Here is a 23175-nt window from a genome sequence, read left to right as displayed (position 1 = left end):
TGCGCGTTCAGGTCGCCTCGCGCCCAGCTCAGAATAGAGGCGAAAAATCCAGCGAAAGCCAGACAGAGGGCTTCCTGACCTGAAACATTGTGTACACCAAGTTGTTTCCGAGCGCTCCGCAGACAGAGGAGGGGGATTTTCCTTTTGCGCAACTGCTCTTTTTTTTTTTTTTTTTTTTTTTTTTTTTTTGCAGAGACTGGGCGAGTGAAGTTGTGCTTCATTTTTAGAGTTTACACAGGGAGAGCTGCAGCACAGCACGTCGCTACACGCAGGGAGGAGCGGAGAAGAGGGCAGAAGTTTCCGCTGGCTTGTTTTGTCACCGCGGGGCTGCTGGTGGTCAATCCGCAGGAATGTCGCACAAGGAGAGACCCGTTTTTTACCGACAGGAGCTCAACAAAACCGTGTGGGAAGTCCCGCAGCGCTATCAGAACCTGTCTCCGGTCGGCTCCGGTGCTTACGGATCCGTGTGGTGAGTAGTTGCTGCTGCAGAGTCCTGTCGAAAGCTCGCGGCGCGATTGCACAACGACCGACTGGCTTCCCATTACCCGCGGAGGCCAAGCGAGCTGGCTCTCCTCGGGAGTAGTTATTAGCTTGCATCGAGCTTCCGTGGAAGACATGCTTGAACAGCAGCTATTGTTTACAGCTTCTCGTCGTGCACTTACCATAGCAGTTCGCGTCAATTTCGGGCTTTGATTTATGTTTTGTGCACATTGGCTTGCGTTTCCATGCTCACTTTTGGTTCTTCTTCTTTTCCTTTTTTTTTGCTTTAAGTTTTAGCGACACTCCTGGTGTCTACTGTGCAGACGGCCTTCGGTTTGCACTGGTCCCTCCTCTGATTAGATGACATGCCCATACTTGTATCCTATGGAGAAAGGGTGCCTCCTCGTTGCATCTGTTCTGATGGTGTCTGTAAATAGCATGGCTGCTCTTAGTCCTGCACGTAAAGAACTAACTACCTGACCCGTCCTAGTATTGCATGTACATTATTCATTTTCCAGTTGGGTGCAGCCTGCAGAGTACCAGGAGGTCACGTGGTTTTTCGGAAAGCAGGCCCCCTTACTTCACATCGTTCTACAGGAACCCATCCGAGGATGATGATGATGACTCTAGTCTGGAATGATGTCATCCTTTCTCCCGTTGTGTTACACACGGATGAGTCACAGTCCCGAGGTTAGGTGTTGGCCTCAGCTGTGACGCCCTCCAACTCAGCCATGTCATTATGATATAGACGTGTTGGACCTGTAACTTTCCTGCTTACTTTGACCCAACTTTAGCTGCTTGTAAAGTCTTTTGCAAGAGGAATTCCACGGAAGTGCATGCCCATATTTAGAATTGACGATAATAACCGCTATTAAAGTGAATCGGGAGAACTCTTGCAACGTTTTCATAGCCCCCCCCCCCCCCAGCTTCATGTCGCAATCACAAACTGAAGTGGTTTTTATGTTAGGGAGCCACAAAACAATTGCATCCAACTGTGAAACGGAAGTCATTTTAGTCTGAGTGCAAATTCAGCTGTTAAGTGAATGCCTCGAAGGTTTATTGGGTTTATCAGAGAGGATCTTTCGGAGTACAATATTTAGCCAGTAGACCAGAGTTTCAACTCAGCAAAAGCTCTCGCTTAGACATAAATGACATTTCCAAAAATACTGAAGGCCATACAGAGTAGGAAGCACTGATTAGAAGTAGAGGAAAGAAGAAAACATACACATATCGCACCAGATATTGCCATCGTAATATTTGCTAATGTTATTGCAAGATTTTCTAATATTGTGCAGGCTTAGTTATTCATATATTAAAATGGCCTAGTCAAATTTCCCTAAGTGTAATTTAATATCTCTGGCCAAGCTTAGATTCATGTTCACTCTCTCCATCCAAACTTCCTTAGGATTTTGCAAGGAAATTCCTCAAAAAGACCTGCAGTAGTAATCAAAGCATGAAGTCACTGTAAAGGCATTGATCGATTACACACTTTCAGTTTTGATTTATGAAAAAAATATGAAAGCTTTGTTTCTTTTTTTTGCCTCATTTCTCAATTATACACTATTTTGTGTTGGTCTGTCGCATACAGTTCCTCCAAAAGTCAGTCAAATGGGACACAGTCTAAAAAGTTGTAATGCTGTTATTACTCTTGTGAGGTTCTGTGTGATTTATATGTCAAACTATTTTATATTTTTCTTTTACGCTTATCTTTTCCTTGCGACTTTACTGCAAAAGAGCTGATAAAACTTTGAGCTTGCAATTTCACTCATGTCACACTGCTGTCAGCTGCTACTGTTTTTAAAAGTAAAGCAAATCAAAAAGGGAAAAAGAAGTCCTTCTCTTTTTTTGAATCCTACAACAAGTTCATGCTGTCTTTGTCAGAAACATCAAAGCCTGTTTAACTACAGTAACTTCTAATAAATCATCCGGCCAGTTTCTCCAAACAGCCTTCAGCCTCTGAAATCCTTCATTGTTTCTGAAAAGCATGAATACCGTCAGCTCCTCTAGCTGCACTCCTTTTGAGTCTTTTATTGTTGCTCCCATAGTATTGCTCAATTTTGTCACACAAATTTGTGCGAAAAAGATTTATTATGCTGGTTTATTGGTTTCCCTCTCAGTGATATAATGTGAAAACAATCCCATGTCGTCTTAGCAGTGCTCAGTTTTATTTTAAAAAGTCGCACTGATTCAAACGATTTTAAAGCTTTGTAGAGTTTACCCTGAATGTCACTGTTTGCAGAAAGTCAGTGTTGAATGGTTTAAATAGGCTCCAAGTTGACTTTTCTCAGCTAAGAACAACAACAAAAACACGAACCCAATACAGAGCCAGAGGTTAGTCACATTTTAAAGTGTCAGACAGTCAAAGATAAAAATGGGGCACAACTGTGTAGCAAAGTTTTTGAAATTCAAATTACACGCCTTGTTGCGCTCTGACTCACTCAGTTCTCGTCTCGCAGTATTATGTTTTCAGCTTAAGTTTAAGAACAAGTCCTTTTCTGTCTTTAACTTCAGCATCTTTAGAAATCATTTTTAGTCTGTAGTTTGGACGTCACAAAACGTTACAGCAACTCTTAAATGGTTGAAAACTTCAGTTTAACATATTTGCAGTCCCCCCCCCCCGCAGCTCCGTCCTTTTTTTCTAGATGAAAGGAAAAGACTTATTTTGCCTGGAAAGTTATGTCCTTTAGTATTGCATTCAGAAAATGTGTTTTATGTGTCTTTCTGAGCAGAGCATATTACAGCTTCACTGCATGTTAATGTTTTCTATTATACTGCAGTTTACTTTTTCTTTTTCACGTTAATACTGCTTCAGTTTGCTCAAGAAAAACAAAAAACAGTAAATAAGCAGGGTGTAGCTTGGCTGCCAATTTTGACTAAGTTATCACAGCTCTTATATTTGTCATACCAGTTCTTGCATTGATTGCTCTTGTTGCCTTATGTCACTAGGAGGACATCAACACCTGAGCTCTGTAATTATGTGCATTGTGAGCTCTGACATCTTGAGCCCAAAAACAGCAAATCTAGATGATGAAGAGTGCAAATACCTCTATGACAAACCTTAAAAATGGCTTCTTTTTTCTTTTCTTAGTTTGTCATGTTTCTCAAAGGTTAGTGTGTTAACTGGAAAGGCTGCACTGGCCTACATTTCTGGATCATCTTGATGTTTGTTCTTGTCTTAAAATGGATAAAAAGATTAGTACTCATAACACCTGTCTTGCATACCTGCATTAATTAGTTTTATGTCTTGGTGCGTGTTTTTTTTTTTTCCTCCATTCTTTGCAAATGAAAATTAGGGTTGTGACAGCAAAAGTCACCTAAAATTATTTTGAGAGCCTTAAAAGTTGTAAGAATTATATTTGTCCTTTTTTTTTAAAAAAAAGGATGTTTTTTTATTCACTTTAGTTAATTTAAATATTGCATTTGTACGCGATTGTTCTAAAAACAAACACACTAAGTAACAAAGGCTAAATGCATTGTAGACTTGTATGTAAAGTTTTTATTTGTTTTCATTTGATTAGAGTTCCCAATGTGTTGCTGCTGAAGACATTGCTAGAAATAAATATAGAAATAAATATAGGTATAGATATAAATATCCTTTGTGGGTCCCACAGTGGGGAAATTCTGGTGTAACAGCAGGGTCAGGGCATGTGGGGTCACATAAAGATAAAGTGTTAAAAATATATAAAAAGAAAGAAAATTAAGAATGACATACTGTATGCTGCTGCTGACGGTTATAGAAAAGTTTTTGTTGTCTCAGTTTAATCACGTTGGTTTATGCTCTAATAATCTGAAATTTCACTAAAGAAAAGCACCTGTCTTCAGACTCTTGTGATTAGACTGCATTAAAACTTGCTGAGGTGTTGTTGTCAGATGTGTCCAAACACCGTAAGATAAAGATCTCGATGTGTAAATGAATGTAGGCTGGCACAAAATGGCTTACTCAGATTTAGTTCACACAACAATGCGACTGTAGGTTTACGATTTTCTCCAGGAGAGAACAGCTAAAATGCACTGAAAGATGACACTGCACCCATTACAGACATCTCTACCAGTCATTTGTAGTACACATTTATGTGTTTGCTCACTTAGCGTGCCTGTTAGTCAGCAGCCTGGCTCTCCACTTCCATGAGAAGCTGGCCTCACAGCGCTGCTCCTTTTTTACAGCCCACAGTTTATGGCCATTTGTTGCTGCACTTCCATTTATCGCAGACTAATTGGACGATGTGTTCTTAGGCTTGTTCTGTTTGCCTTGTAGATTAGCAGTAGTTTTAAACATGGTTTGCTCGTGTCATATTTTTTTATTTTTTTTTATTTTAGTTCTGGTTCTGCTGAGTCTGACTTTTCCCTCACTGCTGACACACACATGGTTGTTCCTCAAGCCTCCAACTTTGGGTGTGGGAGATTATCTTCGGCTTACTGGAAAGAGCGCAATGCTTATCTTAATGTTCTTGTTATGGACGCATGACAAATAGGGTCATAGTTTACCACTAACCCTGCTACAGCTGGGAGTAAATTCTAGGATGTGTTTTGCATTCTTGGTAGTTTAAAATGTTGACCGTCCAAGTGTGTATTAAGGTGTCCAGGAGAAATTTACACTGCTCTGTTTCTGAGTTTTGCTGCTCATTGACTAAAGTTCCTGTTTTGTATTTGTAGTCTAGTCTTGACAAAAAGCAGACTACCATTGTAACAACAAATTTGTTAGCATCATTATCAGGAAAGATTGCTATTTTTTTTCCACCTGGGTTTGCAGTCATCTTTATATCTATTCAGATTAGGTGATTGACCTGAGAGGAATGTGGGTTATCTCAAGCAGGTTGTGCTCCTTTCAGATACAGTAAAGGCAGAAATATGTTGTGTGTTTTAAAGGAAAGATCTGTCTGCCTGTGTGTTGAGGAGACCACGGAAAATCCCTGAGTAACGTTTGAAACTTGATAAAACAAAATCACTTCTCTGCTTTTCCGAGTGTTGCATGTTTGGTCCGACCGGATTCGCTGTTTTTGACAAAAAATATCCCGTTCAACTGTTTTTATTTAGAAACCGTTGCTTTGTAAGCAAAGAAGTTGTGCGGCAGTCTTCTTTTTAATTTGAAAAATCTCTGCAGTGTAAATAATTAATCACAAATTAGCATTTTTATAAGGTAGCAATATTTGATGTTTTTCAGCTCCAGTAATTTTTTTTGCATGCAATTTCTTTGATGCAGAGTCTAATGACTTGCTAAATAATGCATTCAAAGCAGTCCTTTGTAATTACAATACAGAAATACAGTACACTTACAGATATTATAATCAGCATATGTATGTAATAAGGATACCTAATATGTTGTGCAGTTTTTGTGTGATAAGAGTAATTAGTTATAAGAGATTTGATGATGGATATGTATTCCCCAGTACAAGGTTTTTAAAGTTGTAATGCTTAATATAATGACGAAATCCGTCTTTACAGCATGCAAACTTAGCAAATGTAAAATACTCCATATACAACGGTAGGTTTGCTTTATCTGGACAGTGCTTTGAACAGCAGTTCAGTACTAAAGTGGCTGTTGTTCTTCTGCCTGTTGCCGTCCACAGCGGTCATAATGTTCAGCAGCAGGTTCAGTTATTAAAGTAAGAACTGAAACCGAGGGCTCAGTGTTATGCAATTATTTGCTCCGTCTGCTGGGTTGTGACCACCTGCACAGTCAGGTGAAGGATCTCGCTGTCGGCTAAATCAAGGGAAACGTTGAGCTTTTGATGCAGTTATTTATTCCCCGCCTGCATTAAGACATCGGCTGCCTTCGTCTCACGCGATTCATACGTTCTGCTCGTTCACAGCTCGGCGTTCGACGAGAAGACGGGCCTCAAGGTGGCGGTGAAGAAGCTGTCCAGACCTTTCCAGTCCATCATCCACGCAAAGAGAACGTACAGAGAGCTGCGGCTGCTCAAACACATGAAGCACGAGAACGTAAGTCCCCCTGCAGTTCGGCCTCCCTCGCTTCCAGCAATACCTCTGTCCTGGCTCTGCAAACCCGCACGCAAACCTGCATATGTCTTTTGTTTATTTTAAGCCTTAATAACCGCCCGGTCACATCTATGTCTGCTGTACATGCAGGGAGAGCCAGGTGACATTAGGGCATCATGCAGTGCTGATTCTGGAAGGGGGGGGAAGAGAACAGAGGAAAACATGTTGTGACACATGTAACTAGACTGTATTAATCAGGTTACAGGTTATTTATATGGCACGTTTGAAAAGGCTCCAATTATGAGAAAAGTGAAGGTCATAGCAACACACTGAGGTTTCTGTTGTTCTGTGAATGATAGCATAACCAACCCAAGACTGAACTGGCCAGCTGAGGCAGGTGTCGGCTCTTGCTTGGAGAGGTTTTCCCCCTGCGTGTGGCTCTGTGCCGCTTTGTGCTTTCTGAGTCACCAAACAAGTTTACTAGATGCACTCTCTCATCACCCTCTGCTCTACGGAGTCTTCTTTCTCTGTGTGTCCCTTTTTGTCACAGTGCATTACTCAGGGCAGTGGCTTCAGTTGCCACAAATCACTGCTTCTGCTCCCATTTTGATTGAATAGATTCCAAAGTCTGGATGAGCATGAGGAAGAAAAAGAAGAATGAAAAATATTTCAAATTTGTTGTTTCCATTCTTTCTTTTCTTTATTCCCTTTCTTCTTTAAAGCTATACTTTCCTTCCTTCCGAAATTCTTTCCCTTTTATTTTCTCTCCTTTCTGTCGCTCTTTGTGTTATTCAAGTCCTTATCCTTCATGCCGTCTTACTTTTTTCCTTTTGTCTCCTTCCTTCTCTTCACTTTCTTCCTTGTGTCCTTATGTTTCTTTCTTTCCTTGGTCTCTCCCTTTTTGGTGTCCTTCCTTCCTTCTGTACTTTCATTATCCCATGATCCTTCCTTGCTTTATCTGTGTTCCTTCTTCTGTGGCGTTTCCTGGTTCCAATTTAAAGCTTTACAAGCATGAACTTAAAAATGGAACTCTACAAATTAAAAAGTATTTTATATGAAAATTGTAGGAACTCTAATAATAGTAGCACTCCACAAATGACTGAATTACTCTACATAAGCAGATATCGGCTATTTAAGGTTTAGAACTAAGTTGTGTGTGGAGAAATTTGCATGGCTAAGAGTTTGTTTTTGTTGGTGTGCTTGCAGCTATCACAGGAGTAAGAGACTTTGCTGAACAAATATCTGAAATTCCTTTCTTATTTTCAATTCTTTGTCTTAACCCCCCCCCCTTCCCCCGACATTTGTTTGTCACATTCATTCATTCAGAAATTCAAGATTAGTCCTCTAAACACCCACTACAAAATTAGCCCAGCACTCACAATGCACAGTAAATGATTTCAGTGTTGGCACAAGTTTAGTAAGCAGTGACAGCATATCAACTAGAGGTGGTCCGATCGATCGGCCACCGATCATAATCGGCCGATTTCCGTGAAAAAGTGTATGATCGGTGATCGCCGATCACGGTCTCTTGTTGCCGATCACACAAACCGATCATCACCTGCATCTCATTTCGCAGCCTGCCTGTGCAGCTGGTCTCCTCTTTCCTTCACACTGCGCAAACGCGCAGCAACAAATCCTATAAGCGATGCCGTGTGGAACTATATCGCACTGAGTGAATGGGGAAGTTTGCTTGTTGCGGCGGAAAATTGAAGCAGGTCAAAATGCATCAACACGACGAATCCAATATGGCATAAAAACAATGCCATACTTGACAGAGTTTGGCTACATCGAGGCTCACTGCAGTAAAAAAGACATACGGAGGATCAGATAGCAGGTAAAGCAGCGCACAGCTACAAACACTCACCCGGATTAGCATGACGGTCAGAAAGCTAAACAAATAACCCGCAAAATTATTTAAGTCTTCGAGCTGCGATGTAAGACGCTGGTTCTGCTCTCACTGTTGAACCGCTGCTACGCTACAGGTAGTAATATTTCACAGACGGAGCTTCGCTTCTGCTCCACCTGGTAGTGACTCTCACACCGAACCTGCTTAAAGCTGCAGCATCTAACCTAAAAAAAAAAAAAACATTTTACATACTTATTAAAACTTTTGCTGTCCTAACATGAGACAGATTATCTCTGAGAAAATAATCGATCTCCTCCCTGTTCTGCATAATTACTCCGCTCAGTCAGAAACAGCCAATCAGAGCTAGCAGTAATCAGCTAGCCGCCATGCTAACAGGAAGTTTTCATTCAGTAACTCTGGATTGTTTGTTGTAATGGAACCTGTTTTTGCCTTTGAATGTCAAGTTTTATACTTGAATTTCTTGGCAATGTTGAGAGGTTTTATTTTGGCTGTGCATTATTTAGCCTCTTCAGAGCCTTCATATGTTATCAGTCTGTTAAAGATAGTATTATCAATAGCACTACAATTTGCACAGTGCCTGTTTTGTTTTTTTCTTGGAAAAAGTTATTAAAAACAAGTTTTTGTCTAAATTAAGGTGAATTCATGGTTCCTTTTTCCACATAATGTAACCAGTAGTGCTTATGATTAAAAAAATAATTATGTGATCGGTATCGGTGATCGGCCGTGATCGGGCCTCATGGGTGATCGGAATCAGAATCGCCAGGAAAAAACCTGATCGGCACATCTCCAATATCAACACAGAAGAGTAATGTTTGATTAATGCAGTTAGGCTGATTGTCTCTGGATGGGGTAGACAGAAGAAGGGAGGCGCTGTTCAGCAGCCTCACCGCCTGAGGCTACAAGCTTGTATAAACCTGCACCTCCTACCTGAGGGCAGCAGATGGGACAGGTGATGCACCGGATGGTGTTGGTTACAAATACTTTTGCGGATTCTTCTCAGCCAGTGGTTGGTGCGGATGTTATTGCTCTCTGGAAGAATTGACTCCAATAACTTTCTCCGCTGTGTTAGCCACTTTGCTTATTGTTCTAGGTCAAATCCTCTGAAGTAGTTACTCCCAGGTATTTAGAGTTAGGAAGTCTCTCTATTACCTCCCCGCCTGCAGAGATCTGTGAGTGGTTTTGTCTGCTTCTGCAGAAATCCACAATAATTTCCTTGATCTTTCTGATGTTCAGAATCGGGTCATTGTTGATGTTGCAGTTCAGTCCTGCACAGTGTCTCGTCAGTGCCGATGAGGCCGAGCGCTATGATGACATTAGCAAATTTTAACAGTTAGATTTGAGGGAAAGGAGGACGAGCAATCATGTATGGAAGAGAGTGCGTTTCTTTCTGTTTTTCTTTTATTTTGTCATTAAAGCTTTTGATTTAGAAAGTGTGCTTATGAACTATTCTACGTCAGGCTTTCAAAAGGCCTTTTAAAGCTTGACACATGAGATAAAGATTCAGTTTTCCAGATTTAATCAATATTGACTCAAATCTTGTCTTTTCCTTTCACTTTTGGATTTTTACTCTACTTTCTGTGGGTCCGTCACATAAAATCTCTGTAAAATACGTCGTCGTAAAAGAATCTTTGTGTGAGCCTGATTCCTTTGACTAAAACCCGATGAAAGCTGGTTGTGATTCATTGCACTCTCGACATGACTTTTTAACTAGATCCTGTTTTCTGAACACACCCTTATTTCACTACTGGAACAGCTACAGCATGTTTGCTGAGCAGTTTTGGAATTAGTGTTGCACAAAGCGGCGATACTGTAGCTACCTCTCTGTATTCATATGAAAAACAGGTTTTACATGAAGTGGAGGGGGGGGATTATTTGGGATTAGTGGAATCATTGTGCTAAATGCATATCAGTGACATTGTATAGAAACTGAATAGTTTGCTCGCATAATAAAATCACACTGAAGGGCTTATGCAAGAGTGCATGCATGCTATCGAGCTCTTGTTCGTCATGTTTACAGGAAGCAAAAGCATAAAGCTGCGCAGCTTTTTGATACAAACGTGAGATTTACACACACACACACGCGCACACACACACACACAGAAAAGGGATTCTGTGTTTTGCTCGTGCTGTTGCCAGGAGACTCCCCGGGTTTTGATTTTGGAAAGTCAGACTGGGCCAATCGGCTGTTTGCTGTGGCTTCAGCTCCGCCAATAAGCTCAGAGTTAGGATGCTGTGTGGGTGGGCCGCTCAAATGTTTTCACAGCACCTTATCCATCTCGGTCTCTTCTCTAGGGGATGGGGGCAGGGCTGGCACTCTATGTCAGTGTGCATGCTTGCACATATATGTGTATATAAATATGCATGATTGCGTGCATAAGCAGGTGCTTCAGATACATATCACACAGAGTTGCTTTTGCACAGCATTCCTCACCTTTGTTTTGGTTCATCCTGCAACAGCAGGAAAGCAGTTTATTCATGTTCAGATATTCAGCGCATCGTGTTTGGTTTTTCTTTTTTGCAGTTTCAGTCTCACTTGACAAGATTGTAGATGAGCGCAAAAGAGCCACTGCTCATTTTAATGTGTGCAACTTTTCTTTTATAATGAACTGTATTTAGCCACATCGGTGGCATCCTACCGGTTTGTGTTTTTTAGCTTTGTGCACACACTTGACCACAAAGGAAGTAAAAAACTGTATTCTGTGTAATGTCCCCATTTGTGTGATTAAAGAGCTGTGTAGTCAAAACATAGCATGATCTACAAATAATGTAATCAGATCAAATTAGATTTGTTAGTTGGGCTTAATCTAAAGAAACATTTGAGGTCACTTTGATATCTGGTTATTGTACTTCAGTCAAGGTTACTACAGAATCTTAAATAGTTTGGAATTTACTTTTGTTATTTTCCAGATCTAGAAAACTAATAAAGAAAGCAATTGCATATGGATAAATAGTTGAGTTTCCACTGATCTACATTGGTCCACCAGAAGCCTTTAAACTTTAAATCGCCCCTTCACCACACAAAGACGTTGAAAACCAACTTCTGTGTTGTCTTGTTTGATGATTTGTAGAACATACAGATGCCAGGACCTGTTTGTTTTGCAGGTGAGGTTCTAGTACTCAAAAAAAGCCAACGCAAAAAAACCAAAAAAAAAACATTTATTTTTGAGCAAATTTCCATCTGCAAAGTCTGTATTGTTGCAACAGAAAATCAGTGGGAACCTAGCTTTGCGTGGTAAAAATAGGCCTCATCAAACTTGTTTCTCACCTCAAGCAACTTTGGTGCAAGTGTGATGCTTTCTTTTGATTTAAAACAAGAATATTTAATCATGTGAGCCGAGTATTTTCCAATGCCGTGTTCTGTGTCGAAGAGCAGGCAGTTGTAAATGATTACTAACCTCCTAACTTATGTTTCTCTGCAGGTAATCGGACTCTTAGATGTTTTCACGCCTGCAACCAGCTTAGAGGAGTTCAACGATGTGTAAGTTACTTTTTCCATACCCCCCCCTCTTTCTGCTGCCTTTTTGTCCCCACTCCGGGAGTCTTTGGTTCTTATTGTTTTTCAGTTCCTCTTCCTCCTCTCTGTCTACGCTTCTGTTGCTTGACTTCAAACCCAAATGACGTTTGTGCAACTCGTGGCAGTTCTGCAAAAGATACTTAAAGTTTGTATGAGCCCAGCTTGTGGTGAGCGTGTACCAAGGTGAATGCAGGGCTGAACACGCGTGCACAGCGCACATCACAGCTAGTCTCCATGGTAACAGCCATCTGGCCGTCTCTGTGCATGTACTCTGTGTGTGCGTGTGTGTGCGTGTGTGTGTGCGCGCGCGCGCGCTGAATCCTCAATGAGCGTCCTTGAATTCTCTGTGTGCTGTTGCGTCATCAAGTTGTTGCACATTTGTGGAAATGTGAGCTGAACCTGCACAGACGATTCAGGATGTGTGACACCCCTATTTTAGGTGAGCGTTTGTGAAGGCAGTAAAAACTATTTTCATCCTGCAGAAAATCAGATGGACACAAGTCTCTCACTGATGATGATGATTCGGGCCATCAGAAACAGAGCATTAGACCGCGCATCAGTGCACAGCATTTCCATTTGGTGAAGCAAAATGGGTTTCAATTTTACAAAGTAGGAGTAAAAAATTCAGCTTTTGTTTCATGCTGTTCTAATTCAGGATGTTGATGCGTTCCGATTACGAATGTGTTCTGCTGTGCCAATTATGAGTTGTATGCGTTTGATTTTGAATTTCATTGATTAAGACAGTAAATGCATCAAATAGATACATCTTTAAAAAAATTAGAACATAATTGAAGAGTTGGTTTATTTTAGTAATGCCATTCAGAAAGTAACACTTACTAAGGTACCTTGCAGAAAAAAGTGACTGGATTATTGCTCAGCGGTCTATAGTCCTCTAAATGGCAAAAAGGAGTAGTAGTAAGTGTTTTATTTGGGTATCAAGGTCCCAGAGTCTGGAGGAAGAGTGGAGAGGTTAAGTTTCTCCAGCCTGTGTTTACTGAATGATTGAAACCATGCCATGTGCTGCAGTTGCTATGCGTGTCTCAGGTTTGACAATTGAATTGCTGAAACAAATAAACTATGATTTTCTCATTTACCTCCTTCCACTTGGTAACTATGTCAGCGTTAGAAGCTAAAGAGAATAAAATAAAGGGAAGTATTTGTTACAAAATGCAACAAATACTTGCAATGAATGAACTGAAAAATCTCTTTAAAGAGAAAAACTAGATGTTGAAAGTGACTGTGGGCAGGTTATGGTCCTAGTTGCAAAAATGAAAGCACACCTTGTGGCTGAGAATCAACATTTTCATTTTAAGTAGATTATAAATAAAAAAAAAAAAAAAAAAAGCAAACCAAGTTAATATTCAAACAATATATTCCTTTGTTTGGATTCTATTATAGTGATAACCATCCTGCACCCACAAGTTACAAATGAAGCATAATGGATTGACGGCCATAACTCTAAAAATATACATGCTCAGTTAGCTCCATACGGCTCCATCTATTTTAGTTGAACAAAATTGAATAAAAAGAGAATCTGTATAGAAATAAATGAAAAAAAAAAAACATGTAAAAAATCTCTCTGTATAAGGAGCGGACACATGAACTTAGTGAGCATATCAAGGCCGATCCATTTAAAGTGTTATTTCTTCTCCATTTTCTCCTAAAATACAAGATTGTTTGGCTCAGGAGGTAAGAAATTGTGGCTTTCTGAACATGTTAGGAATCCAGCTCCACCTCTAACAAACATGGATGTGGTTTCATTATCAGGAAAGCACGAGTGAAACTGATGCCTAAGCTGACCTTCGTTCCTTATGCTGATAATGCTGATGGGTTTTTAGAAGCTTGTAAACATCTTGCCAAGTGTTACAATGACTTACCAGACAGTTAGGGAAAGTAATGTAGCACGGCAAAGCCTTTACACATCTATGAAGGCTGATGCTCATGTATAATAAAGACCACGTCTGATCGACTGTTTCGTTTGCAGATATCTGGTGACGCACCTCATGGGAGCAGATCTAAACAACATTGTCAAGTGTCAGAAGCTGACAGACGACCACGTCCAGTTTCTCATTTACCAGATCCTCAGAGGCTTAAAGGTTGGTGCGAGTCTCACTCAATCAACAGCTTTAACTAAAATGACTAAAATTAGTAACTGGGTGCAGCTGGGTAAAAATGATTCTGAAAAGCAATGATGCATATATTTTCTGTAAGCTTCTTTATAATTTTATAAACATTTATTGCTTTATCTAATCATAAGCTTTCAGGTCATCTTTGGTCTTGGATGTAATGCTTTTAGTCGACATGTACAAAAGGAGTCAAAACAATGCAATAATCAAACCTAACATGTTTTTTCATGTCTTGTTTTTGCATCAGATTAGATTGTGTTCACGTATTACATGTAAATATGTATATTATGCATATATATGTACATATTTCATTGTCTAAAATAGTATTGAGTTTGGGAGTTAAACCCATTGTTTTTGCTCTTTCTCCTACAGTACATCCACTCAGCAGATATAATCCATAGAGTAAGTGTTGGCTCTGCTGAATATGTAGATAAACTCCATATATTAAACTATTTTCTTTCAACCAAAGCATACTGTTTCTTTTTTTTTTTTTATTAAACATGCTGACTGAGTGGAACCCTTTACCTTTTTTAGGACTTAAAGCCCAGTAATCTGGCTGTTAACGAAGACTGTGAGCTTAAGGTGAGGAACATTTCCCAGAACTGTGTTGGACCCACATCACTGAGCGGTGCTCAGCACACTGTTCTGTCTTCTCATTGCTCAGATCCTTGACTTTGGTTTGGCGCGGCACACAGACGACGAGATGACGGGATACGTAGCAACGCGGTGGTATCGAGCCCCAGAGATCATGCTCAACTGGATGCACTACAACATGACGGGTAAAATGTCACAATTCTTAAAACTGAGATCAACATATGCGCTTTTACAAATGTTAGATTTTGTACTGTGTGCTTAATTGTACTCTTCCGTTTGGATAAATAGGCCTTATTTTTAAGGCCATTTCAAACAAGAATAGCAAAATAATCTTCAGCTAGCAAAATAATCTTCAGCTCAATGTTTTTTTTTTTAAAGAAAATCTTTTTACCTCATCTGTACAGATTAATTTTCATGCTTCTGCTAACAGATTTTTTTATTTTTATGTTTAACAGTGGATATCTGGTCGGTTGGATGCATCATGGCGGAGCTGCTTACAGGACGGACGCTCTTCCCAGGCACAGACCGTATCCTTTCACTAATGTTACTTACGTCCCATGCATTATTAAATCTCTCTTTGACCATCATTTCTTTAATGCTCTTCATCTGGAGGACATTTTTACTGTTTATGTAATTCAGTTTTACACCAGTCTGAAAACTCAACAATCCTACCCTGCTCAGGCTAAGCCAAAAGTGTTGCAAAGTGTTTGTAGGTTGCATGCTGGAAGAGTAAACTGATTCATGCGATGCCCTTATAGTAGTGTTGTGATGGACCCTTTAGTGCAGGGGTGCCCAAGTCCAGTCCTCGAGAGCTACCATCCTGCAAGTTTTAGAAGTATCCTCACTCCAACAGACCGGGATCAGCTCTACAGAGGCCTGGTAATGAGCCATTCATTTGATTCAGGTGTGTTGAAGCAGGGATGCATCTGAAAGTTGCAGGATGGTAGCTCTCGAGGACTGGACTTGGGCACCCCTGCTTTAGTGCATTGCTCACCATCTTCTGCCTCTCCACGACTGTGCATTGTTCTGCTTCTCTTCCACAAGGATAACCACAAACAGCAGCTGAGCATTCAGATGATTTTTTTTTATTTATTTATTTTTTATTAAAACATGCATGATGATAATATGTCAACACAATGAAATGCAGACGTTGGCACCTGCCAATGGGGCAGTGGTCCTGTGACAAACAAAAACAAGGGGCTGCCAGGCGATTGTGTAATGCGTTTGTGATCCTGCTCTAAGTAACCAGCTCATCCACGCTTTCTCTGCATGTCCTGTGTGTGGGAGTCGTTAGAGTTGGGATTTCTTACCACATGTGATTCACTCTTTTGAAGAGCAATCTTTCTGGTCTGCTTCCTCATAACCTCTCTGAATGAAATATGAATGTTTATTTGTCGGGATGAAATCTAAGAGGACTAGGTGCTTGCTTATTATTGTCAATTAATGCAATTATTTGCGATTGTGGTTAAAAGTTACGACAGATGTATTGTGTTCATTGTAAGTGCTGTGCTCTCTTAGTAACAGCAGATCAGATTTAAATGAATATTTGGTTCGCTGGTTTGCTGCATGTCCGGTTTCTAGAACATCAGCGTGTCGCCACATTAATGCTGTTTTCTGGATTCAATTCTCCCAGAGTGAGATTGTTTGGTGGGAGAAAATTAAAATAATAATCGGAGGTAGTTTTGTGGCTCATTTCCATTCTCCAAAATTTTCTTTTGAATGTCTGACCTGCTTATAGTACTTTTAGGCTAGCTCAATTTCTCTCCAACAGCTTATGAGCTATAAGAATAGCCTTAAGATGTATTTTTTGATTGATATATTTATATTTGAAGCTGTTGTACTATGTGTAAGAATGGAGTGGTTGTCAAACAGGGTTGGTTCTACTATTTTTTTTTTTTTTAAATCAGACAAAATGATGATGAAGTTTAAGATCTCATATTGGCTAGAATCCCTGTGTGAGTTCCCTGGAAAATGACGACCTTTACTTCAGCTGAGATTTCCAAAAAGAGGTCAACATCTCCAAATGCAGCAAGCTCCATGGCGAGCATATTTTGAAAGCTGAAGAAAAAGTTCAAATGACGTAACTTTGCTGTACTCCATTTATCCTTCCTGTTATCCAATGAACGTTTGCTTTCCCCTGCTCTCTTGCAGCCTAAATGAGTCCCAGGCTTGTTGAAAAAGAGAATAGTTTTCTTGTATGTGATGTGTATAAAATTAAGCCTCCTTCGTCTTACTTTTATGCACATCACTCATACTGAAAATGACTCCATTATGGTCACCAGCTGATTCCTCTGTAAACCTTTAACAATGGTCATTTGAATTCAATTTTAAGCTTGATGACAACCTCAGAGTGGAATAACACTGCACGGCATGATATTTTACGCTTTGTTATGCTTACTGAGGAAGTAAGCATAACTCCTTTCCCACATTATAATGAAATAGTTTGCAAAGTCTTATAAAGAGCATCTTTGAGACAAACTTCAATTCAAACTGAAGAATAACACAACAAAGTGTTTGAGCAGGCCTCTTCAAATCCAGTCCTTTAGCCACTGGTTTGAGCATTTATTTATGTTTGTGTTTTAATACAGATAAAACATTCCATTAACAAGTCCAAAGATGAAAAAACAAAAATTATTTAATCCTTACTGTGTTTGCAAGACATGAATGGGAAAAGCAGAAGCAGCGGCAGATGAGAATGAATGATTTCCAGACGTGAACAGCAGCAGGGATCGTTCTTTAAGATCAGTGTTTATCAGAGAAAAGACTGTGAACTATTTTTCTGAAAATGAGAGAAACGGCAGCTTTTGTCCATGAAAGTCAACAAAACACCAGTCAATTTGCTGGAGATGAAGAAAAGGCTTTTCTGTGTCGGACAAAATGCTTTTGACATCTGTCAAACAAATTTAGCGCTCAAATGTGACGATGTTTAGTGGACCACATTTATCCAAACAAGTGATATGTAATGTTTTCATTTTCTGCTCTCAGTCTTGATAGAGATTAAATACTGCAGCAATTCCCATTCAGTCTCGCTGCGTTGCATTTATTACTCTAAATCTCAGCTAAAATTACTTTGGATTATTTCTTCATTTTTTTGCATGTTTTATCACTCATTTTTCCTTTTTTTTTATCAGTGCCGTCCATCCATTCCTTTGTTTTTTTTTTTCCTTCATGTGAGTGTCGTAGACATTGATCAGTTGAAGCTTATAATGATGCTCGTCGGAACCCCAGGGCCCGAGCTCTTGATGAAAATCTCTTCAGATTCTGTGAGTGCTAAGTACCATCCCGCCTAGTTTGTCCGTTGCCTGTCTGTGCGTTCATTTGCCACTGTTTTGTTCTGGTTATCGTTCGCCCACTTCCTTGTGTTTACACTAAACCATCTTCAGTCCAGCTTTGTGTTGGACTGCAGTTTGACTTGTTTTCTCTTTGCTTTCCATGTCTGTCGAGCATTCTTTGAGCCCTGCCGAGCGCTAAAGGATTTATAAATCTTTTTATCTGTGACAGTCAAAAGAATGCTGTATGTCGCAGCTTTTTGTCTGATACCTCCCCTTCCACTCTTCTACATCTGCCTCTTTCCATTTAATTATGGACTCCACTAACCCCCCACATCCCCCCCATGCTTGTTGACTCGCTATGATTCCCCTTGACTCCATGGCTTTAGATATAAACCAGCTGCAGCAGATAATGCGCCTGACGGGGACTCCCCCAGCCTCCCTCATAAGCAGGATGCCCAGCCATGAGGTGAGACCCCCTTTCCCTTCCCCAGGTGGCCTCCTTCTTCAGCCGGAGTCAGAGGACGGGGGCAAGCAGTCAGCTGTCGGCTCGATGTTTGTTTGCAAACAGATAGCGGCAGACTTCCCTTCCCCACCAACAGGCTCACCACCACTCTTTGCTGTCGCTCCACTTCTTCCCTGTTTCCTTTCTGACTCACCATGCCTGTCACTGCGATGCCTTTCGGAGTGCTGTCGTGGTGTGGCTTCTGTTGCACTGGTGATTAGTTTTCAGTAGGAAATTTTGTGCAGCGTTTTATTTATTTATTTATTTTTTCATGGGGGGTTGTACTAACTTAAGTGTGTAGAGTGTAGGTCGTTGGCTAAAAGTTTGGAGCCGTCTCGCTACACCCGGTTGGGTTGCTGTGTGAATATTTCTCGATGGTGACAATAAAAGGCGGCATTATTTTTATTTTTTTTTTAAACAGTTTGTCTTATTTTGTTTATCTCTTTAACAGGCAAGGAACTACATTAACTCGCTTCCTCACATGCCCAAGAGGAACTTCGCTGATGTGTTCCTTGGCGCCAACCCTCTTGGTAAGTTCCTCTTTCGTTGTCGGTCTGTGGTTTTTACCACTTCTGGCTCACTGCTTCCCCCTAGTGGCGTCATAAAGCATTATTTTTTTAAAAGTTGCCATTAATCTGCACAGTAGTATAAATCGATCTAAATATATTTCTGCTGTTAAAAGCAATTGAAAAATGTTATGATGAAGCAGTATAGCATTGAATAAGCTTACTTATTGTGTATTTTATGTATCTGTTTTAGCTATGTGTATTTTTGTGAGTATTTGATTGAAATATGGCTGGAATGGTCATCTTGGGTTGAACAGCTCATTTTCTCTTTATGTAAATAGGAGGCAAATATAAGTTTGCACTTCTTTCTGCTTTTTCATTCATAGTTTATTTTTAGCTGTTACATTAACTTTTCATATGCATCACTGAGTGAATGAAATACAAGATAAAATGAAAAAAATGTTACCTTTTGCATCGGAATAAGTTGCTAATATGAAACTGCTAATAAAGACTGCGAGCAGGGGGCTAAAAGTTATTGAGATGAAGTTTCAGCACATCAAGATATTATAAGTAAAGGAAAGAGGTAAAATTGTGCAGATGGATTGGAATTAGAAGCTACTCAAGTTTGCTTACATTTTACAGTGCTTTCCTCTGTTGTTTAAAATTTGTCTCCATGAAACCAGAAATCTATTTTGATGGGATTTTATGTGATAGTCCAACACATAATTCTGAAGTGAGAGGGGGAAAAAAACTTTTAAATTTCTTTTATCAAGTTGCAAGTGATACAGGCTGTAATTTTGTGAGTTGTACATATAAATAGGTTTGTGCAGAGTTTATGCTCAGCTTGCGTGCATCCCTCCTGTAATTCAAAATGGCATCTCCAGACGTTAAGTGTCTCCAATTTGATTTTGTTTTGGAAAGAACTGAGTGGAAAATTTAGTTTCGCACCATTTATTTTAATGTACCTCGTGCTGCAAAACCACACATGTCTAGATTGTCACAGAATGTCTAAACACGTCAGCGTTCCTCACTGTAAACCCTACATAACGGTTGTGCAACAACCATTGTGCTTTCAGCTGTAGACTTGCTGGAGAAAATGCTGGTGCTGGACACAGACAAGCGGATCACGGCGTCGGAAGCGCTGGCGCACCAATACTTCTCTCAGTATCACGATCCAGACGACGAGCCCGAAGCGGAGCCCTACGACCAGAGCTTTGAAAGCCGCGACCTGGAAATCGAGGAGTGGAAGAGTAAGTTTGGAAGAGATGGAAACCCAGGTTGGGATAAGAATTTTGTACTAATTGTTGCGTTTTCCCTCCTTTAGGCCTAACCTATGACGAGGTAGTCAGCTTTGAGCCGCCACCTTTAGACGATGAGATGGAATCCTGAGTGGGGAAACGCCTTTTCTTCCTTTTTGTTTAGTTCTTTTATTATTCTTTTTTATTTCAAAGGAACACTCTTAAAACTATCAATCACATGTGACCATCTATTTGTTTCCTGCTCACATGCACAACCATGACATTCAAGTGCCTGCCATCATTTATATCTTGGGGACGTTGTGATAACATGTTCATAACGCCCCCTAATTTGAACCCTCTTCTGAGGCCAACTTTAACTGTTCCTTGTTTCGTCTTTTTTGCTTCCACCATTTAATTATTAGTTTTCAAGTTTTAGTCACCCAGCTTAAAAAAAAGCATACATGCCAGTATCTGAAAACAATTTCAGGAAATGTATTCGAAGATTCACATTTACAAAGTTTTACTACTTAGGAGTTAGCACAGCGGGGGCAAATTTTATTAGTATTTCTCTCCTTCAGATATTAGACAAAATGTTATTTCTGTGTAGATATTGCAGCAAACAGTATTTGTACATAAGTATTTTAGGCAAAAATAATTATCACATTAGAATATTCATCGACACTTTAACCAATCTCTTCAACAGTATGGATTTGATTACCAGAGTTCATCCTAAAATGGCCTAAATTGATATTGTATGTAATTTATACTATGTATGTACAGAATATGAGGGGAAATGTATGAGATTGACTCATTTTGACAAGAAAAAAAATCTAGGCTTTATATTTCTTCTTGGTTTTGTAGACTTGGTCATTTTTTTAAAAAGAAATTATCACTTATGGGAGAACTGCATATTCATCAGATACATCTGCATCAATTCATGAAACTTCTTTAGCTCCAAAATGAATGTTTTAGCAGTCATCAAAGCTCCAGTATCACAGCAGCATGATGAAGACAGGGTTGGCTTCGTAATTTATTCAGATCTGATGTTTCCTGTGAGAACATTAGCTGTCAAATGTAATTTAATCATATTGCATTTTATAAACCATTATTGCATTTATTGTGTGTGTTGAATGTTTTTGGGCACCAGTTTGCTCTGTATTTATGATCCTTTTTGTTAAGTTGTTTGTATATCAGTGTAAAAGAGAATGTTATTAGTCAGATTTTAGGGTTGTTTTTGTTATTTATGGAGAGCCTCTTGTTTCAGTATCCAAAGGCATCATTAAATATCTGGTTCCCCTCCTCCCCCCCCTCATTGGCATCAGGGACTGCAGTTACAGCTTGTGTATGTATACAGACAGAGAGCCATGTTGTCTAAAATGTGTTTATGTTAATTGGTTGAAAACTGAGTTCTCAGCATCCTGTCGGTATGATAGTCCTGTTTACAAAAACGAAGATGGTAAATATATTCAGAAATGTAGAGCCTTGAAAATGTGTTCATGCTCCTTTAATTTTTCCACATTGTGTTATGTTACAACAAGAAACTTTAAGGTATTGTAATCAAACTTTATTTGATGGACCGACACATAGCATTGGATAATTAAGAGGCACAAACAAATTAATGTTTTTTTTTTCTCCATAAATAAAAATGTATCATCAGAACTTTGGGGAACTGCCTTTTACTTTAATTACAGCTGGAAACACTTTATTTCAACTGGCTTTGTCCATCTAGAGACAAAATAATTTTGGATGAAAACCATCTGTGAACATTGACTTTTCCCAGTCTTGCCACTGTTTCTTAATTGGAATTAGGTCTGGACTTTGACTGGGCCATTCATCCACATAAATATGCTTTGTGGCCACACAAGAAGTTCTTCTTTAGTACTAGATCGTACTAGAGAATGTTCTTCCACATTTTTCTTCTGTGTTATGACATTTGGGCCTCTTCACAATTCAATGCTTTGTGCTGGTCTATCACATGAAATCTAGATAAAATGCATCAAAGGTTTTATATAGTTCCAGGGATATGAAAAGTTTGGAAAGTCACTGTTTACAGCATCCCCGTCAGACCACTAAAATGAAGATTTCACTTTCAGAAGCCGGAAAATATTTTCCAGTCAAACCACATTTCTAGTTATACCACAGTTGCTCTGGCTAAGTCATCCAAACGACATTGCATATCTTTTTTTATTTTTATTTCCTTCTGGTTAGTAAATTGTTTTTTTTTTTTTGTTTTTTTTTTAATGTATTACTTTACTGCATGTTCTATAAAAAAAAATTTATGTCAGTGATTTATATAGGGCTGATTTTTTATTTTTTAAGATATTAGGAGGATCACAAGAACCGAAATGTTCACGTACTAGAATATCCAAGCAAGGCACATGAGTGGATGTTTACTCACTAGATGCTAAAGGGTGATGCCGAATTCTGTCATTTTTACACATCTGCATCAATCGGATTAAGATGTTTCTTCTCCAGGTCCCAATGTCATAAGTTAACCTGGTTTGCTTGCTTTGCCTGAGATATGTTCATGTATTTTCCACTGAGTTCTTCACCTAATGTACCAAGATAGCAAGGTCATGCTATGTGTAAATATACAACCATCAGTAAATAAAGGCTACTATTTTTCAAAGCTGTAACAGCGTGCGTTATTTTGGGTTGAGGTTTGGTGGTTAATAAAGCACCACAAGGGGGCAGCATAACGTAATCTCTTATTCAGAGAATTCAGTCCATTTTTCTCCACACCACGCATTTTATAATGCATTTTTATTACATTTACTTTGCATTGTGGCTGAGCACCTTTAAAGGTGCTGACTGATCACAGCTTTAACATTGCACTCGGCAACTTCTTGGTCTCGCAATTAGATAAGAATCCTATTTATAGAAATCAATTTAACGCCAAACAAATTGAAATTCTAAAATTAATTGTGTGCAAGTGTTTGCAAATTTAATCTGTTTGAGCACAGGTAGTCTACTATTCCTACTTCCACAAATTGATGCAAAATAAAATTATTTGTAGGTATAGTAGGTTGATCACTACTGTAGTCTTTTGATTTTAAAGCAATTAGGTGATTCTGTAAATTTAAATGCTTCTGCAGTTTTCCGCAAGCGTTTGAGGAGACCGTGGGAAAATGCCCTGATA

The 23175-nt window shown here is 39.4% G+C and overlaps 1 protein-coding gene across 2 annotated transcripts; it reads left to right on the top strand.

Moving 5' to 3' along the window:
• mapk14b (mitogen-activated protein kinase 14b) lies at positions 1-22669 on the top strand. 2 transcript variants are annotated; one of them, XM_007561301.2, is made up of 12 exons: positions 1-469; positions 6291-6420; positions 11704-11762; positions 13783-13894; positions 14297-14326; positions 14459-14506; positions 14589-14703; positions 14974-15045; positions 17702-17781; positions 18744-18822; positions 19875-20048; positions 20123-22669. In XM_007561301.2, exons 1-12 carry the CDS (start codon positions 351-353, stop codon positions 20185-20187), a joined length of 1083 nt encoding a protein of 360 aa, XP_007561363.1. In that variant the 5' UTR covers positions 1-350; the 3' UTR covers positions 20188-22669. The 2 variants fall into 2 exon arrangements, with proteins under 2 accessions (XP_007561363.1, XP_007561362.1); XM_007561300.2 differs by lacking the exon at positions 17702-17781 and adding an exon at positions 18177-18256 and having other exon boundaries at positions 3-469.
• The last annotated feature ends 506 nt before the right edge of the window (positions 22670-23175 follow it).

This window comes from Poecilia formosa, unplaced genomic scaffold (genome assembly GCF_000485575.1).
Source record: "Poecilia formosa unplaced genomic scaffold, Poecilia_formosa-5.1.2 Scaffold124, whole genome shotgun sequence".
Classification (NCBI taxonomy): Eukaryota; Metazoa; Chordata; class Actinopteri; order Cyprinodontiformes; family Poeciliidae; genus Poecilia; species Poecilia formosa.
Note: the sequence above shows the minus strand (reverse complement) of the source record. Positions and strands in the feature narration are given on the sequence as shown.